The sequence below is a fragment of the Sebastes umbrosus genome, chromosome 20 (assembly GCF_015220745.1).
Source record: "Sebastes umbrosus isolate fSebUmb1 chromosome 20, fSebUmb1.pri, whole genome shotgun sequence".
In the NCBI taxonomy this organism is placed as follows: domain Eukaryota; kingdom Metazoa; phylum Chordata; class Actinopteri; order Perciformes; family Sebastidae; genus Sebastes; species Sebastes umbrosus.
This window is the reverse complement of record NC_051288.1, coordinates 2315751-2332139: the sequence shown is the minus strand read 5'-3', so window position 1 is coordinate 2332139 and position 16389 is coordinate 2315751. Positions and strand designations below refer to the sequence as shown.

The window sequence follows — 16389 nt, the reverse complement described above, 5'->3', positions numbered from 1 at the left end:
GTACCAGTTTATTTCCTGTTGCAGTGTATGTGAATAACATCAGCTGACAGGAAGTAAACATGGAGCAAAACTGTTGCCTAGCAATTCCATTGCAATTCTGTTGAAATGCACTAAAACGAAGCGTTTCAGACAGAGGGTAAATACAGGTATATTCAGGCAGATAGTGTGAGGAAAATAAAGTTTTTTTTGAACATTACAGCATGTAAACATGTTCTAGTAGAAACACAAAATAAAAGTATGAACCTCAAAATGAGCACGATATGGGACCTTTAAGTTAACCAAGGGTGGCAGTGTAGAGAGGTGTTGCAGGTAAACTCTATATTGGACACAGGTGGAACAGAACGTGTCATCATGCATGGGTGACCATTGCACGTTTTTACAGCTCACACGCTGTATGCTCGGGGCAGCCACACCAGAGAGCCAGTCATCATATCATTAACAAGGTCCGTCTGCATAAAAGTCTTTATGCTGTGAAGTGAATTTCTTCATTAAACAGGAACATCAGTGAACAACAGTGAACATTACCTGGACGTTACTCACTGAGCGTGTCAAGAACACAGTCTTCTCCTGAGACTCCTGCACCCGTCGCTACAATATCTGCCGTTCTTTTGTGTTGATGTAGGTCATATTCCAGCGTGACACTGCATCTTTATCATTTTATTTAAAAAATGTATTCATTGAATTAATTAAAATGCATAACAAGTTTATATTATTGAATATATTCTCTGATGGAGAAGTGAATGATGTTGAGATGGCAAAAAAAAAACATGCAGGTTTACAAACAGACAAAACAAACATCTAATATTAATAATACTGAAAATACTACTACATCTAAGTTAAGCTAAATACTACAAACGTTACAGCTGCACATCAGTTTCTTAAATTAATATTTAAATCTTTATTAAACCTTTATTTAACCACCTTGAGATTAAAGTGGAGGGAGACCTGACCAAGACAGCACACCGTTACAAGGTTACAAAAATGATCAAATAAAGCATGTCAGAAACAGACAGTTCAAAATAGAGCATGTTACAAACAGATACATGATACAAAATCCAGTTATGGAATAACAATTGCACTCATACACAGTTTTGAACTCTCCCAGGGAGACAAAATCATGAAGCTGTTCTGAAGGTTATTTTATGACCTAAGTTCTGAGCATATCCTGGGTACCTGGTACAGCTGGAAATCAGAATAGTGCAATCAGTGCAGCTACTGGTTGAGCGGTCCGGGAATGTACATTTGCACCATTTAGTCTACTGAACACAAAACATTACACACACATGGTGAGAGGCAGGTCTATGAGCATTAATAAAAGGAACATAGTTATCTCCTCGTCGCACTGTTACACTAAAACATACGAAAATTCAGTTATCAAAGCATCTGTAAGCTAAAAATACACTCAGTAACTCGGTGGTTTTGTTGGACCAAAGTCTAGAAACTTAGCCATAGTAAGGACGCTAATTTAGATTTTTTTTTTCTAACCGATAACCGACCCTCGTTAACCGACTATTAACCGTTAACCGACAAGATTAGCGCCTCGCATGCAGCGGTGCGCCAGCTGCTGTGTATGAGCACAACAGACAACTGAGTCCCCAGTTCACCGTCAGGGAGAGTTACTGTAGCAGCTACGATGCTGCGTATAGTGTCGAGGACCCATGCAGCCACTTTCCCAGTAAAAGTCTCCATCGGATCATTTAGTTTAGCTGCGAGGTGCTCAGCTGAGTGTCTGCCTGGCGCAACGTTAGCGAGTGTCCGACAGACCGTGTGAGCGTGGGGTGGTGTCGTAGCTGGTGTCGTAGCTGTGATCGTAGCTGTAGCAGACAGTGTGTGTACAGTTTATTTATCGGTGAATAAATGCTACGACTCCTCCAAGCCAACTTCCTGTGTCCTGCTTTTTAATTCATCTTTAATATTTCTTTTAACCGTTTTAACCGATAGCGTTAATCGGTTAAAAATCTTAATGTCGGTTAACGGTTAATTATTAACATCCCTAAGCCATACATGATGACAACCACTGTCTCTGTTCAGAGATGGTCTCTGGGGCGCCCTGGTAGCTCACCTGGCGGAGTGGACATCCCATGTACCGAGTCCTTACCACAACGGCCAGAAATCGTATGCTGCATGTCACCCCCCCTCTCTTCCACTCCCATGAATATCAAATAAAGGCAAAAAGCCTTTATTTGATAAATCTTTAAAACAGAAACATTGAGATTGTTTCGCATAACAAGATGTTACAAATTTACAAAAATAAATCATACCATAAACATGATGAAAACAGGTTACTAAGGGTAACCTACATAGCTGCCTTAAAAACCTCTAAGCAAGAGGTAAAGAGAATGAACAGTGACCAGAAGCCTGTACTACGAAGCAGGATTTGGCGTTAGCGAGGTAACTTCAGGGTTAAAGGTCCCATATTGTAAAAAGTGAGATTTTCATGTCTTTTATATCATCAGTAGGTTTACGTGCTATATAAATACTGTGACAGTATCAAAACGCTCAATATACGGAGAAATACACACAGCCCGTATTCAGAAACTGAGCTTTTGAAACAAGCCGTCAGGATTTTTGTCCTTTTGTGATGTCACAAATCTACAATATTTATACCATCTCAGTTTTAAACTTAAGCATTCTAAATGTGTCCCAGTTTATTTCCTGCTGCGGTGTATGTGAACGACATCAGCTGACAGGAAGTAAACATGGACCCAAGCTGTTGCCTAGCAACGCAATTCCATTGAAATGCACTAAAACGGAGCGTTTCAGACAGAGTGTAAATACAGGTATATTCAGGCAGACTATATGAGAAACATAAAGTTTTTTTTACATTACAGTATGTAACATGTTCTAGTAGAAACATAAAATACAAGTATGATCCTGAAAATGAGCACGATATGGGACCTTTAACCCTTCAGGGTTTTCAGTCCTATACGACGGTGGATCACTTCTTACCGAGGTAGATCACCATGGTAACTGATGCTGAGCACCTGACCTGCTCCGGAGCAGGTTATGTTCCAGATAAGAGATCAACTCGTATGAAAGCACCTCCTACTGACCAATCAGAGCTCGGTACGCTGATCGTATGATAATATTACACACATATGAAGAAGGTAAAGTCATAATCCAGACTTAAAACAACACAGTTTAAACTGACAGATGCAGGAAGGACAGCTGGCTGTGTCCTGTGGGTGTTTACCACTTTGAATTATGTTTTTAGATTTATTTTTTTACTTGCTCTCAATCTGTTTCACACCGCCGGAAACGAGGACGCAGCTGAAAGAAGACTGAAATAGTCATACCATTACATTGTTAAATGCCACAATGAAGAATAATCTTGTCATCCATTATACTCTGAAAGCTATTTATACATCACTGCTCCATCTAGGTTAAATTAATAAATCAGTTAATTAACATATTCACACATCGGCAATTTTTTTACTTTTCCAGCTGTTCTTCCTGCATTTGGCAGCTTCAACTGTGTTAATGTTAGTCTGGTTATGTGTTTAAATTCTTCGTATTTGTCTAATATAGTTTGCTCTTGGCTCTGCTGACAGTAGACTTGTCCATGTCTGTGATTGGTCACATGCTGCAAACACCGCCCCGTTCATGTGAACGCGCTCATAGCCAGATTGAGAAACCCTGGGTTGATTTACCGAGTTGATTCACCGTCGTAGAACCGCTTAGCGGGATCTCGTTTGTTAGGGTTAGTGAAGCCAGATAAGGAGAAGATATCCTGGGTATGTTGAACTGGCTTCGTAGTACAGACCTCTGGTCGGTGTAGTAACAAAACATCAGATCAGGAATCCTACACAACCGCTGAAGAGTGCGTGACTTCCAGCCGTGTTGTTGGGTTTCTGTGGAGTCGATGAGAGCCAATCAGGGTCCTTGTTGCTGCTGTGTTGCAGCTTGTCTCAGTAACGCCTGGAAGTCAGGAGACAAAACCAGTTTGTGGTGGACGTTTCCCAACACCATCATGTCTCCGGTCCGACCGTCAGACAGACGCACAGACACCAGTTGCTGCAGGAGGAAGAAGGAAAGATGGAAATGTATATTCTTATGAAACCTGCTGTGATATATTTGATGCACTTTTTACTTAAAGGGACTGTTTATAAGAATCAGAAATGTCTTGTTAACAGCGACACCTGTGGCCGTTAAGTCAACGAAAGTCAGCGTCCTGTTGCTCGAGCTTGTGCTCGCTCTACATAGACATGAACGAGCATCGCTCAAAACAGTGAGGCCACGACATTTAAATGGAGGGTTCAGACGTAAGGTGGTATATGAGATACTCCCTGGTAGTCATATTGATGCATTGACTGGTCTGCCAGTAACTGGTCAGACCAAAGTGAGTTGCACATGGTGTCATAGAACAAAAAACATTTAAACCTGAGACATAGTATCAAGAAGACACTACAAAAATGACTTGTATGAACAAATCCGTTCAGTACTGTAATTAGCAGAGAATTTGTTGTATTCACCCGATTTGCTCTTTTTCAGAATATTTTACATAGGAAAATTCAGAAGTGACCTTTCTCTACTGGGAGAACAACACCTACACCTACACCTACCTACCAACAACAACATACTGAAGTGAACTCAAAGGGACTGTTTGCAAGAATCAGATCATGCTTGTTAACAGCGACACCTGTGGCCGTTAAGTCAACTAAAGTCAGCGTCCTGTTGCTCGTGCTTGTGCTCGCTCTACATAGACATGAATGAGCATCGCTCAAAACAGTGAGGCGACACACGTCAGCTAAAAGCACAATATCACTCTATATTTCAGCTGCTTGGCAGTAATGTTAGCTGACCAGACGAAGGTCTCTCCATGAATCAATGCTGATCCTAGTGTTGGCTTTTCCTGCCTCAGCCTCCCGAACGCGGCCGGAGGGAACAGGGGAGACACCGGAGTTTTGGTCGGAGACGATAACGTTTCTCTCTGCGGAGCCCCGTCACTTCACAAGACACGGGAAACCTCTGTTGGTCTGGAGGAGCTGCAGCAGTTATTTCTGCACAAACGTCCACTTTACATTCACTAGATATTCTCAGAGCTAAACTAACTCTTCTGCAGTGTGGAGTGTGCGCGCATGCAAGTGAGAGGTGGAGCGAAAGCGCGAGAACGAGCGCGGCGTGTGAGTGAAGGCATGCAGAGGAGCAGGGGAGCAGAGTACAGCAGAGACTCCGGTCCTGGAGACCAAAGCTACGGTCTCCTCCGCGTCCTCCGACCGCGGCCAACACTGTTTAACAGACGGGCTTCACTAGATACAACCAAGAGGTTTTGGTGCTTCCGTGTAGTTTGTGTTGGAGTCTGAGTCTGAACAGCGTAGACACACGCGAGCGCGCATGGGACACCGACCAGCAATGATTTATACGTGTAAGAGATTACTAACAGTCCCTTTAAATGGAATGTTTTACAAATTTCAACTCTACTGGGAATATATGTTTGATATACCACTTCCTTGGAGACGTGTGTCTGATACCAAGACAAATACTGTTCAGATGGGGATTAGAAAATGATCAAAAATCAAATTTTTGTAATGAGGACAAGGAAGATGTGATGCATTTATTTTGGTTTTGTGTGTTATGACCCCTGATGAAAACCTACAAGTCAGATTCTTGCCAATACACAGCCCTAGTCAGAACCATCTGTTTTTAAAAATTGTTTCATAAACAAGCCATGCAAAGACTTTTTTTTAATCAAAATTCCACATAATCCTGCCTAAAGTTTGCTCCTTTTGAACAAGCAAAGTGACATATTGGAGTAAAGTCAGAGGTGTTACCTGCAGGAAGGAGAACGCGGCTCCCTCGGAGACGTCCATGACGATGTGACCCAGCTTCAGCTCCACCTTTCCTGACTTCCTGATCTGCAGTTTACCCAAAAATCCTTCTGGGAGTTGGGACAGCACAGGACAGCTGTCCTTCCCCGCAGCCTCCTGAGGACAGGCAGACAGACACAACCTGTTCAGAACTGGCTGATAGTAGCATTTTTGTGGACTGAAAAGTAACCATTACTGCTACTACTACTAAATATCTGTACATTTGACAATTTTCATGCCAAAACAAATATACAAAAATGTATATATGTTGAACAGCCTGATATTAAACTTCTCTACAAAAACGTTTTGGATATACAGGGCTCTTTTCTGGAACATTGTGCAAACCTTTTCACAGGTGCTATGTAGTATATTTTTGGCATCATTGGGCAAAAATCCCATAATAACCTTTCAGCATATTGTAATTCAAGTGTTCTGAGAGAAAACTAGACTTCTGCTCCTCCTCATGGCTCTGTTTTCAGGCTTTAGAACATCTAGCCCGTGACGGAAGACTTTGACCAATCACAGGTCATTTCAGAGAGAGAGAGCGTTCCTATTGGTTGTGCTCCGGCTGGTGGGCGGTGCTTGGTATTTCTTCAACTTGATCTCAACATGGCTGCCGGATCACAAACTTTCTCATTTTACAGCTAAACAGTACACTACAAGATGATTCTGAGAACATCTGAGGAGAGAAATAGACATTACAGTAACAGAATATTGATTCATATTTGATCAGTGCTGCCTAGTTTGACCGTTTGATCAGAGTTTGTGAGTGATTGACAGCTGCTCAGAGACGGCAAGGCTCCAGATCAGCTCTGATTGCTTGTTTTCCTCCGGTCTGTGAAATCTTGCAGATGCCGTTATGAGCACCGGAGGACACAGAGGAACATGATTTTTTCCAGATTACCTGTCTCGTGTACTACTGTCAGGATATAGTGACTGTTTTATAAAAATAACTTTTTTCAAATCATATTTGCTCCATTTCTACCCACTGCTGCTTTAATATGTGCACAAATAAAGACACTTAATTGCATGGATGGAATAGATGCAACACACCACATATTGTGCTCAAAAGTTACTCCTTAGTGTTAACTCTGTTAACTCACTTGTGCTTGTAGATGTGCCGTCCTCTTGTCTTCAGGCTTGCCTTCCTTCTTGGCAGCTTTCTCTGTTGCAGATCCTAAAGGAGGGGGGTCAGCCTTCTGTCCGGACGCTCTGGACCCCGGCATACTGTCAGGTAACTGCATGAAGAAGAGCTCCTCTCTGCCGGACAGGCTGAGGTCCTGCAGCAGCTCTACCACGGACGGCTGCTCTGGTTTGGGCAGCTCTGTCCTGCTGCTGTAGTCCGCTCTGCTCGGAGCTCTGCAGGACGGAGGTCTGAACAGAGGAGATTTCTCTGGACCTGCCGACATGACCAACCAACAAACACTTCAACACAAGAATGGACTGCAACAGGTTACTTATTGATCATGCACAGACATGCAGCCTTGTGGTAGTCCAAGGAAGGCATGGAAGTCATCTTATAGTCACATGTTTCATACTCTATACCAGGGGTCTGCAACCTGCAGCTCTGGAGCCACATGCGGCTCTTCAGCCCCTCTCCAGTGGCTCCCTGTGGAGTTCTAAAAATGGAAATGAATAACTGTTTTTTGTTTACATTTTCATTTTTATTTATCATTGTGGTAGGTCTATGGTACGACAGTACGACGGAGTGTTAGGGCCACACTGAGGAAAAAAAGATAATCTGAGATTTCGGGAATAAAGTCATAATATTATAAAGTAGTAATTTTACGTGCTATTTAATTTTTTCTTGTAAAGTTATGACTTTATTCACATTATATTACGACTTTTTTCTTGTAAAGTTATGACTTTATTCTTGTTATATTATGACTTTTTCATGTAATATTATGACTTTATTCTGTAAATCTCAGATGTTTTTTCCCTCAATGTGGCCCTAATACTCCGTAGTACATTGTCTCTTTGGCCCTCACTGCATTAGACTTATATACTATATATTTAGACTATAAGCTGTGTTACCTTCATCCCGATGCTCAGATGTTTTGCGGCTTCAGACAGATTTCTTTTTTTTTTTGCCTAAAATGTCTCTTTAGATAGTAAAGGTTGCTAACCCCTGGTCTATTCAGTCACGCATGTACCTCTTTCTCATCCTATCTCCTACAAGAAGCGATCCATATAGACATTTGATGCTCATTCAGCCTGCATGCAACAACGCTGAGTTCTGCGTCCATGCTGCTACACTGCTGCCGGCTGTCAGAGCTCCTTACATCTCTCAAACCTCGAAGCGAGTGTCCTGACTGAAATGAGCTCCTTGTTAACAGGCATGTAGTGTGACACTGTTAGTGGTGAGGCAGCAGCAGCAGCAGTAGTAGTAGTAGTCAAAGGTGGTTTTCTCACATGTTGTGGTGGTTGTCAGTGTCTGACTCTTATTGAAGCTACTGGACTGACACAGAGGCAGCTGGGTGGGTTTCAGCTTGGCATCATTCCTCAGACCTGGATCATCTATGAACTGTAGGTGCAACATATAACATTAGTTACGACCAATGCTGAGATGGGTGATTGCTATTATTACTACCACTGGGTCAGTCATTACAAACTAACGCTGTGCAGCTTAACAGTGTGCAGAACCACAGAACTTTGAGATGAGACTGTATTCCTGGAATACAGCAGCTTTCTGCTGGCAGATGAGACCGGAAACAGACACATCTGTCCACTTGTCCCTCTGTCCTCCAGGTCTATGAAAGAGACATTTTCGTGTAGGTTTTGTCGCAGTAAATTAGAGTGCTATGTTGCACAGCTAGTAGAGATGCACCGATCTGACTTTTGCAGTCCCGATACCGATACCTGGGTTTTGGGTATCGGCCGATACAGAGTACTGATCCGATACCAGTGTTTAATTAATCAGCTGTATGCCTCACTGTGTGGAAGTGACTGATTAAATCAGGCACCAGCAACTAGGTAAAAAATCTTAAAAATTAAAAGAATGTGTATCTATCATTAACATAATAAATTGTACACCAGTAACTTGGTAAATAATCTTCAAAATTAACAGAATTTTGTATTTGTTAAAATTAACAGGAATTACAATTCAAGTGTAAACCTTTTTAATGCAGCAAAAAATTGTCAAAACTTAAAACAGGAATTAAAATTCTAGTATATAATTTATATGGTATATAAACATAGAACTAAATTGAATAGATCGGACCCATTGTCACCGATACCCGATTCAGCTATTTGAATTAGTATCGGCCCGATATCCGATCCGGTATCGGTATCTGTGCATCCCTAACAGCTAGGTGAAACTTCTTAAATGTTAGTATGAAATAAGCCTAAATAAAATAAACAATTACTCTAAAATAAAAGAGAGAAAAAGCAGTTTGGGACCCCTGCTTTAGTGTATGTTATTATGTTTAAGTCAATATTCTAATGTGAAAGGTGTCAATCGTAGTCAGGTATATTTCTCAGGAGTTGGTGGAGAACAAACCAGAGCTACATACAAGGAGAGCAAATTCTGGACTTACAACCATCAGGTGAACACAATGAATGCTTCTGTTGCACTGTGTCTGCTGCATGTGTAAACAGGCAACTACTAACACAATAGCTACAACAACCTCAAGGTGATAAATATGTCATATGTTGTGTTTTCAGCTTGATGTGCTGCCCCCAAGTGGCCAAGAAAATAAATGCAACTTTAAATGGTAGTTTCACAATTTTTCAAGTCCGTCTTAAAAGTATAATATGTGACCGTTGTTGTCAAAGTTGGCCCCTCCTCCTCCGCTCAACGGGCGAGGGAGGGAGAGAGAGAGAGCGAGCAATTGAGTGAATGAAGAAAGGGAGCGGCGTTAGTGAGAACAAAGCAGCGAATCAGAGAAATAAAACGTTATTTTCTGATTGTTTCATAGCGGTTACGTTCTAAAGCACAAATAAACACGACCACAACTCCGTGGGGGGAGGAGTGGTGCTTCCCTGGAAGAAAATGTTGTACATTTTAAAGTTAAATACATCAATCTGGTTCACTTTGAGAGCAACATTACGAGGCTAGGTCTCTGAAGAACTTGGTGCTCTAGTAAACAATTTAATCATAAAGGTTGTCTGGTTATGAATGCTGATGGCAAAAAGTCACACATCATCAGCATGGTAAACGAGACGGGGTGCCGACATCGCTGCAGACACCTCGCACTGAGGACAGTCAGCTCCAGTTGACAGTCGCGCCGGCAATCCTGTCCCTCCCCGCAGGGTGAGTGAGAGCTCAACGGCAGCGGCGAGGGGTGCTGTAAAACTCACGCTAGGGCCTTTCCAATCAATCTCAATCTTGCGTTTACGCGCATACCTGTACATTATTGTCGAGAAAAGACAGACTTGAATCGTAAATAAACACTTGAGTTCAGGTTGCGGTTACGTGAGACACAGCTGAGACGGAGCCGTGCAGACAGCTGCTGACCAGATTCAAATGAGAGATTATCTGTAGAGTAAAAAACACCTCTGAGACCCTCCAGTCTTGAAACACACGGGGTGGCGGGAACGATTGAAACATCTTTTTTTACAATGCTGGGGGCATTTGCGGAGACACAGTGATTTGGGACCTTAATGAGAAAGTGGGACAGGGACGTAAAGGCCAGTGACCCCTTGGCCCCCTTAGTTCCGGCGCCCATGGTGCCGTGCTTGTTTGGAGCCGGCAGATTTCTTGGCCCCCAGTAGCACTGTAAGCGCAGTCGAGAACCATTGATCGCTTGTTGACCCCAGAGAAACGGTACCAAATTCAATCTTTGTGTGTCCACAGTCAGCGTTTCCTTGCTGAGCTGCAGGGGAGGGATAGTAACACAAAAAGACTAACTGTGGATGAGACCTAATTGAGTTGACTAACTCGGACTGCTGAAGCCTCATATAAACCTCAGGAGGAACAATTACAGCAAGAAAAATGTTCATACGGGCACCTGACTTGTTTTAAGACAGACTTGATAATTGTGAATTTATCATTTAAGGTGTAGCAGCTAGTGGGAAGTACTCACATCATCCCTCTGTAGTTTACTGAGTATCTCATCTTCATCCTCCTCTGAGACGTTCCTCTCTTTCTTCACCAGTTTACACACAGGAGAGGTGGCGGAGTCATGCAGGTCTGTAGCACCACGCCAGCCTGAACAGAGAGACGGGGAACAAGTGCACCTGTATCAGACCTCTAGTGTGCACGCTGAAGAGAGAAAGAAGCAGAAGAAGAAGTAGTGCACCTGTTTTGCGTACGGTGTCGGCGGGACCCTGCTCAAAGATGGAGTGAGACTGGATAGTCTGAGGCCTCTCTCTCCTCCTCCCTCTGTTCTCTCTCCTCCTCTCATCCCTCTCTCTTCTCTCCTTTTTTGGAGCCACAGAGATCTCTCCCTTCAACCTGGACGTGATATTTATAATCACTACACGCCAACGGTACAAAATATGCAACGCTTAAAACGTTCATTGTTAAACAGGAGACTGGAATCATCTTATTGATGGCTCACTCACTCGTCTTTGCTTTTCCTCACGGCGTGGACATTTGGCTCAAAGGTTTTCTTTGACAAAAAAAAGAGAACAGAGAAGAAATATAGAACATTGTTAATGCCAAGTATCTCTCTAAACAAAGGTGCTGCAAATACAGGATACATTTAATATGCAGGAAATGATTTTCTAGCTACCAGGTTCAGTATTACAGGACTATGATCTATGTTAGTGATGATACTGATTTACAACTAGCAGGATCCCTTAAATATTTAATTGTGACCCTCCTCTTAACATTAAAGCAGCTATTAAACCAAATGAGAGTTTCTTACTGGGACCCTGAAGTTGAACCTGACCCCTGACCTTCCAGTGAAAGAAGGAAATGTAAACAGTGTCACATTATCATCCAGTATGAAAGAGCTAAGTTATTATTAATATTATGGCCTTGAAACAGGGTTATCTGTGCATCTTCCAACTGCACACTGGTTGATGTAGTTGTGCAAACAGACCAACGAGTCAAAAGGATGGCTTTATTTGCCTAAAGGAGCTTTCAGAGTTCTGCAGTGGGCCTTTATAGGCTATAGTAGCCTATACAACATGTTGCAGTGTAGAGTGTATGGGAATCCATTAACTGGACATTCATGTGAGACATTTCGACTTAATTTGATTCTCTACTTAGGCATTTTTTAAAAGTCTTATATTGTAAAAAGTGAGATTTTCATGTGTTTTTCTATTATAAAGCAGGTTTAAGTGTTGTATAAATACTGTGAAATATTGAAACACTCAATCAATGGAGAGATACACACAGTATGTATTCAGAAACTGAGCCTAAAACTGTACAAATAGACCATTTCAGTTTCCTAAATTTGTCCCAGTTTATTTCTGGTTGCAAGGACATCAGCTGACAGGAAGTAGTATATATATATATATATATATATATATATATATATATATATATATATATATATATTACGTGATGTTGGTCTTCGAAGCTTCGGTGAGAAATATTTGAAGGTATTCAAAGCTTCGCGGCGCGGCAGGCTGTCTGTCTCGATCTTCCCCGTTTCGCACACACACCTCTACATACAACAAACAGTGATATCCGTCTGAGAATAACTACTGATAATTAATGCTGAATATGAATAATATACTGTATATATTAGGAATATAAGAAAATATCGAGAAAAAAAATAGAATATCACAATATCATGTGTTGTGATACTGTATCGATTCTCAAAAAACACTGTATCGATTTTTTATTAATAGTTTTAATAATGCAGATTAACTCAGTCAATACTTTATTTAAATTTGCAATCAAATAAAAATCGCAATATATCGTCTTACTTAGAGTATCGCAATGTATTGAATCGTAACCCCATCATGATACGTACTGTATTGTATTGCAAGATTCTTATATATATATATATATATATATATATCATTATAGGTATATAGCCTTTCAGACAGGGTAAATACAGGCATATTCAGTCAGTATGAGGAAATATTACAGCATGTAAACATGTTCTAGTAGAAACACATAATACAAGTATGATCCTGAACATGAGCACGATATGGGACCTTTAATATTAATATGAAGTACCAGTTTCTGGTGTCCAGTCTATCAGTGCTTTAATATCATAAAGGGTAATTCATATTCATGTTTCCAGCTCTTTTGGTGTGTCATTCATTACCTTTGGTTTTTTGAAGACTCCCCCCAGAGTCAGGTCCCTGGTTCTGAGGGACGTCAGTCTTCCAGGTGGAGCCGGGGAGGACAGACTCCTGACCCGGCCTGGGAGTGCTCCTCTGCCCGCCGTCAAACTCTGCCCGGTCCCTCTGCTGCGGCCGGAGGAGGCGGGAACACCGGCTGGATCCCCAGAGTCGCTCATGTTGTGTTACCTCTACTTTAGTGGCTGTAGAGGCGGTTCATTACACCAAACATCCGGTTTGGACTGTGCGCACAGCCTAATATCACTAACGTTAGAGTTTGGAGCCAACAGTAGCTGAGCTCACTCTATTCCTGACATATCCTCTTTCTCTCTGTCCGACAGAACCAGTCTAAGCCTAACACGGCTCCATACCATCCAGCAGACAACTTAACGACGTATTAGCCTCCATTTTGTGCCTACATGCGATATCAAAACAGACAGACTGCACCTGGATGCAACACTATACTCAGGAAGACAACAATGTTTCCGTTGTGGCTAACAGTCTTATTCGGTGTCGCTGATCAATGCACATTATGCTTCCTGGAGGTTGAACACAACAACCGAGTTCATCATCTCTGATACATCTTGTTAGTGGTAACCCAGAGGAGAGTATCCTTGCAGGAACCCACACAGTGCTGAGGAAAAACGTTAATAAGTCTTCAACCAGTTATATCTTACCAGTTCCGGTTTACCGCCTGTTTAACTTGTCTGGTTTAAAAGGATCTGTCCGTACTTGTCTACTGCTGCTGCGCTGCTATTGTTTTTCTTAAACTGTACTGCGCCTTTAATACATCCATGTACTGTACAGGTGGAGCCAGGAGATGGCGGTGTTTGTCTGCCGTGGAGTCGTGTCTAGAACAAGGCTTATTGTAGGAGGATGGGACACGGACGGACTCTAGTCTTGGGTTTGGGGTTTGACGCATGCGTAGTGTATCTGAAGCTGCGGTCGTCCGTTGCGATTGGCTCAATTTCGGAGAGTGCGGACCAGATTTTACTGCGCATGTGTTGTACCCCGAAGATATGACGCGAGATGTCTCCTCTTTCCACCCTCCGCAAACCGCAAAACTCTCGCGCATGCGCACTTGATTCAGCACGTCTGGCCTCTGAAGAAGCGGAAACTGAAGTTCTCTGGCAAGAAAGATGCATGAACCAATTTTTAATATTTCCTGCATGTGCACATGTCTGTAAAACTGTGTATCAATACATGACAATAACTGCAATAACTACAATAACAAAAAACTGACAATAACTGCACTATACTGTACACCGACTGTGCAATATCACCGCTACTTAGGTGTAATTCATACTGTGCAATACTTTCAGGCGGAATTTAATTCCAATCACTGTAAAGTATCATTTTTACACTTGTGCAATTATTTTAATAGTTTCAATAATAATAATTGTTCCTATTTTTAATATTTCCCCTTGTTTATATTGTTCCTATTTTTATATTTCCTTCTATTTAAATTGTTCATATTTTGTTTCACTTTTGTTTTGCTTTTTTTTGTTTTACTGTGTTGTATCCTGCTTTTTGTTTTTACTGATGCTTCTCGTTTCTGCAATATCCCTTTTGCTGCGGTATACTGCAAATTCCCCCACTGTGGGACTAATAGAGGAATATCTTATGTTATCTCATCTTATCCTACGGTCAGGATCTGTAAAGCAACTAAAGTTGTCAAACCAGTGCTATTTATTTATTTATTTATTTATTATACTTTGGTTATGCATCTGCCAACTTAGGCCTATAATATTCCAATAATATTCCAACTGAAACATTATAGGGTTTAGGTGGTGTGTTTGTATATGTACTTATAGTGTAAATAGTTAAAGTGCTTTCCTGTGTTATTTGAACTATAATGCATTCTTAAAAAACAGCCCTTTACTGCTGATCAACTGTCTAAAGTATCATCAGTAACAGTTTCATGCAGTATTTTTTTTAATTCTGGGACCTATGGTTTGCATTCTGTGCTTGTAGCCAGCTATAGACAGACATTTTGGGAAAAGTGTAAACAAGTCTATTATAGCCTTTTTCCTAACAAGTGCCTTAAATTGTATTTAGTGTGACTAATCCTATGTCTGTAACCTGCTAAGTCTATTCATCTAGGCAAAAAATAATGTTTATTAAAATGTATGTAAAAAATACAACCTAAATAGTGCATTAAAACAAATCAGTAAGATAATGTAAAAAAAGATGAAAAACAACTATATAATGTATCTTTAAACAGTAAATTAACTGTAAAATACTGTGAAATTAGTAAAAAAAAAAAAGTTCAAACTGTATTTTTCATTAACAGTACAAAGCTGTAAATTTCAGCAACAGTATAATAATGTTCATTTTACAGTAACATAAAGGCAACCCTGCTGCCAGTTCTTTACTGTTATTTTACTGGGAAACCCCCCCCTCCCCCTCCACCTCCCTATCTGGAACAAGCACTACTATGTTGTCAAGGATAATACATGTGAATATAGTGGTGAAGCACAAAAACACTTTAAAACAGCTTTAATTTTTTCACGTAAATGGCAAGCCACATACGGCCATAAACACAACATTCTATACAACATAACCTCAAACAGACCTTTGAAAAAAAAAAGATAATTATTAATACAATTACAGTAACTTTCAAAATGAGGCAAATTGTATATTGTAAAATACATTCTGAAAACTTGATATAAAACATCACTATTAACATCAACAAATTGTAACATATGTACTGTTATTGTACTAATGATAATTTTTAATATAATTTTTATAGAATGTTTTCTTTGTGGCTGCATTGTATGGAATATTGTTTCATTCAAGACATTCATCATTTCATCTTTCATCATTCATTCACCAGACATCATTTCAGACATAGCCTACTATGTCAGGTCAGTTATATTGTTGTATTATATTTTACATGGTAAATAAAACACAAATTTGTGAAAAAAATGCTTAACAATGGTGTTGTATTTGTATAGTATCAGGTTTGCTGTGAGGTTTACTGTACGTAAAAATATGAAAAGTGTACATTATATGCTTACAATTGTATGAAATTCATTGTATGTTTATGCTGTAGAGCACTCATCAAAGATAACCGTTTCCTCTGAATAAGGCCTTTATAAATGATTGGCCTGAATTTTAAAAAAAAGATAGTCTTCCAAAAAATGTCTTTAAAGGTCCCATATTGTAAAAAGTGAGATTTTCACATATTTTATATTATAAAACAGGTTTAAGTGCTATATAAAATACTGTTAAACTATCAAAACGCTCAATATACGGAGAAATACACGCAGCCCGTATACAGAAATTGTGTGTTTGAAACAAGCCGTTAGGATTTCTTTCCATTTGTGATGTCACAAATATACAATATTTAGACCATTACACGGTTTTAAACATAAACATTCTAAATGTGTCCCAG

The 16389-nt window shown here is 40.6% G+C and overlaps 2 protein-coding genes across 6 annotated transcripts in view; one reads left to right on the top strand and one right to left on the bottom strand.

Annotated features, from left to right (window-relative positions):
• The window catches only part of ube2d1b (ubiquitin-conjugating enzyme E2D 1b), a 197588-nt gene that overhangs the window by 22663 nt on the left and 158536 nt on the right, over positions 1-16389 (top strand). The window lies entirely within an intron of this gene.
• zgc:171971 (uncharacterized protein LOC569690 homolog) lies at positions 3643-13778 on the bottom strand. The gene is made up of 8 exons (XM_037755284.1): positions 12977-13778; positions 11313-11359; positions 11048-11202; positions 10832-10956; positions 8220-8331; positions 6911-7206; positions 5772-5924; positions 3643-4014 (listed from the first exon to the last, which is right to left on the bottom strand). Exons 1-8 carry the CDS (start codon positions 13169-13171, stop codon positions 3874-3876), a joined length of 1224 nt encoding a protein of 407 aa, XP_037611212.1. The 5' UTR covers positions 13172-13778; the 3' UTR covers positions 3643-3873.

Excerpts from the sequence above, each read along its gene's own strand:
- zgc:171971 (XM_037755284.1), bottom strand. The coding sequence starts at position 13,171 with ATGAGCGACTCTGGGGATCCAGCCGGTGTTCCCGCCTCCTCCGGCCGC. Across the intron at positions 10,957-11,047 it reads CGACACCGTACGCAAAACAG|GCTGGCGTGGTGCTACAGAC; the intron begins GTGCACTACTTC and ends CTCTCTGTTCAG. Across the intron at positions 8,332-10,831 it reads GTAAACTACAGAGGGATGAT|TTCATAGATGATCCAGGTCT; the intron begins GTGAGTACTTCC and ends TTGCACCTACAG.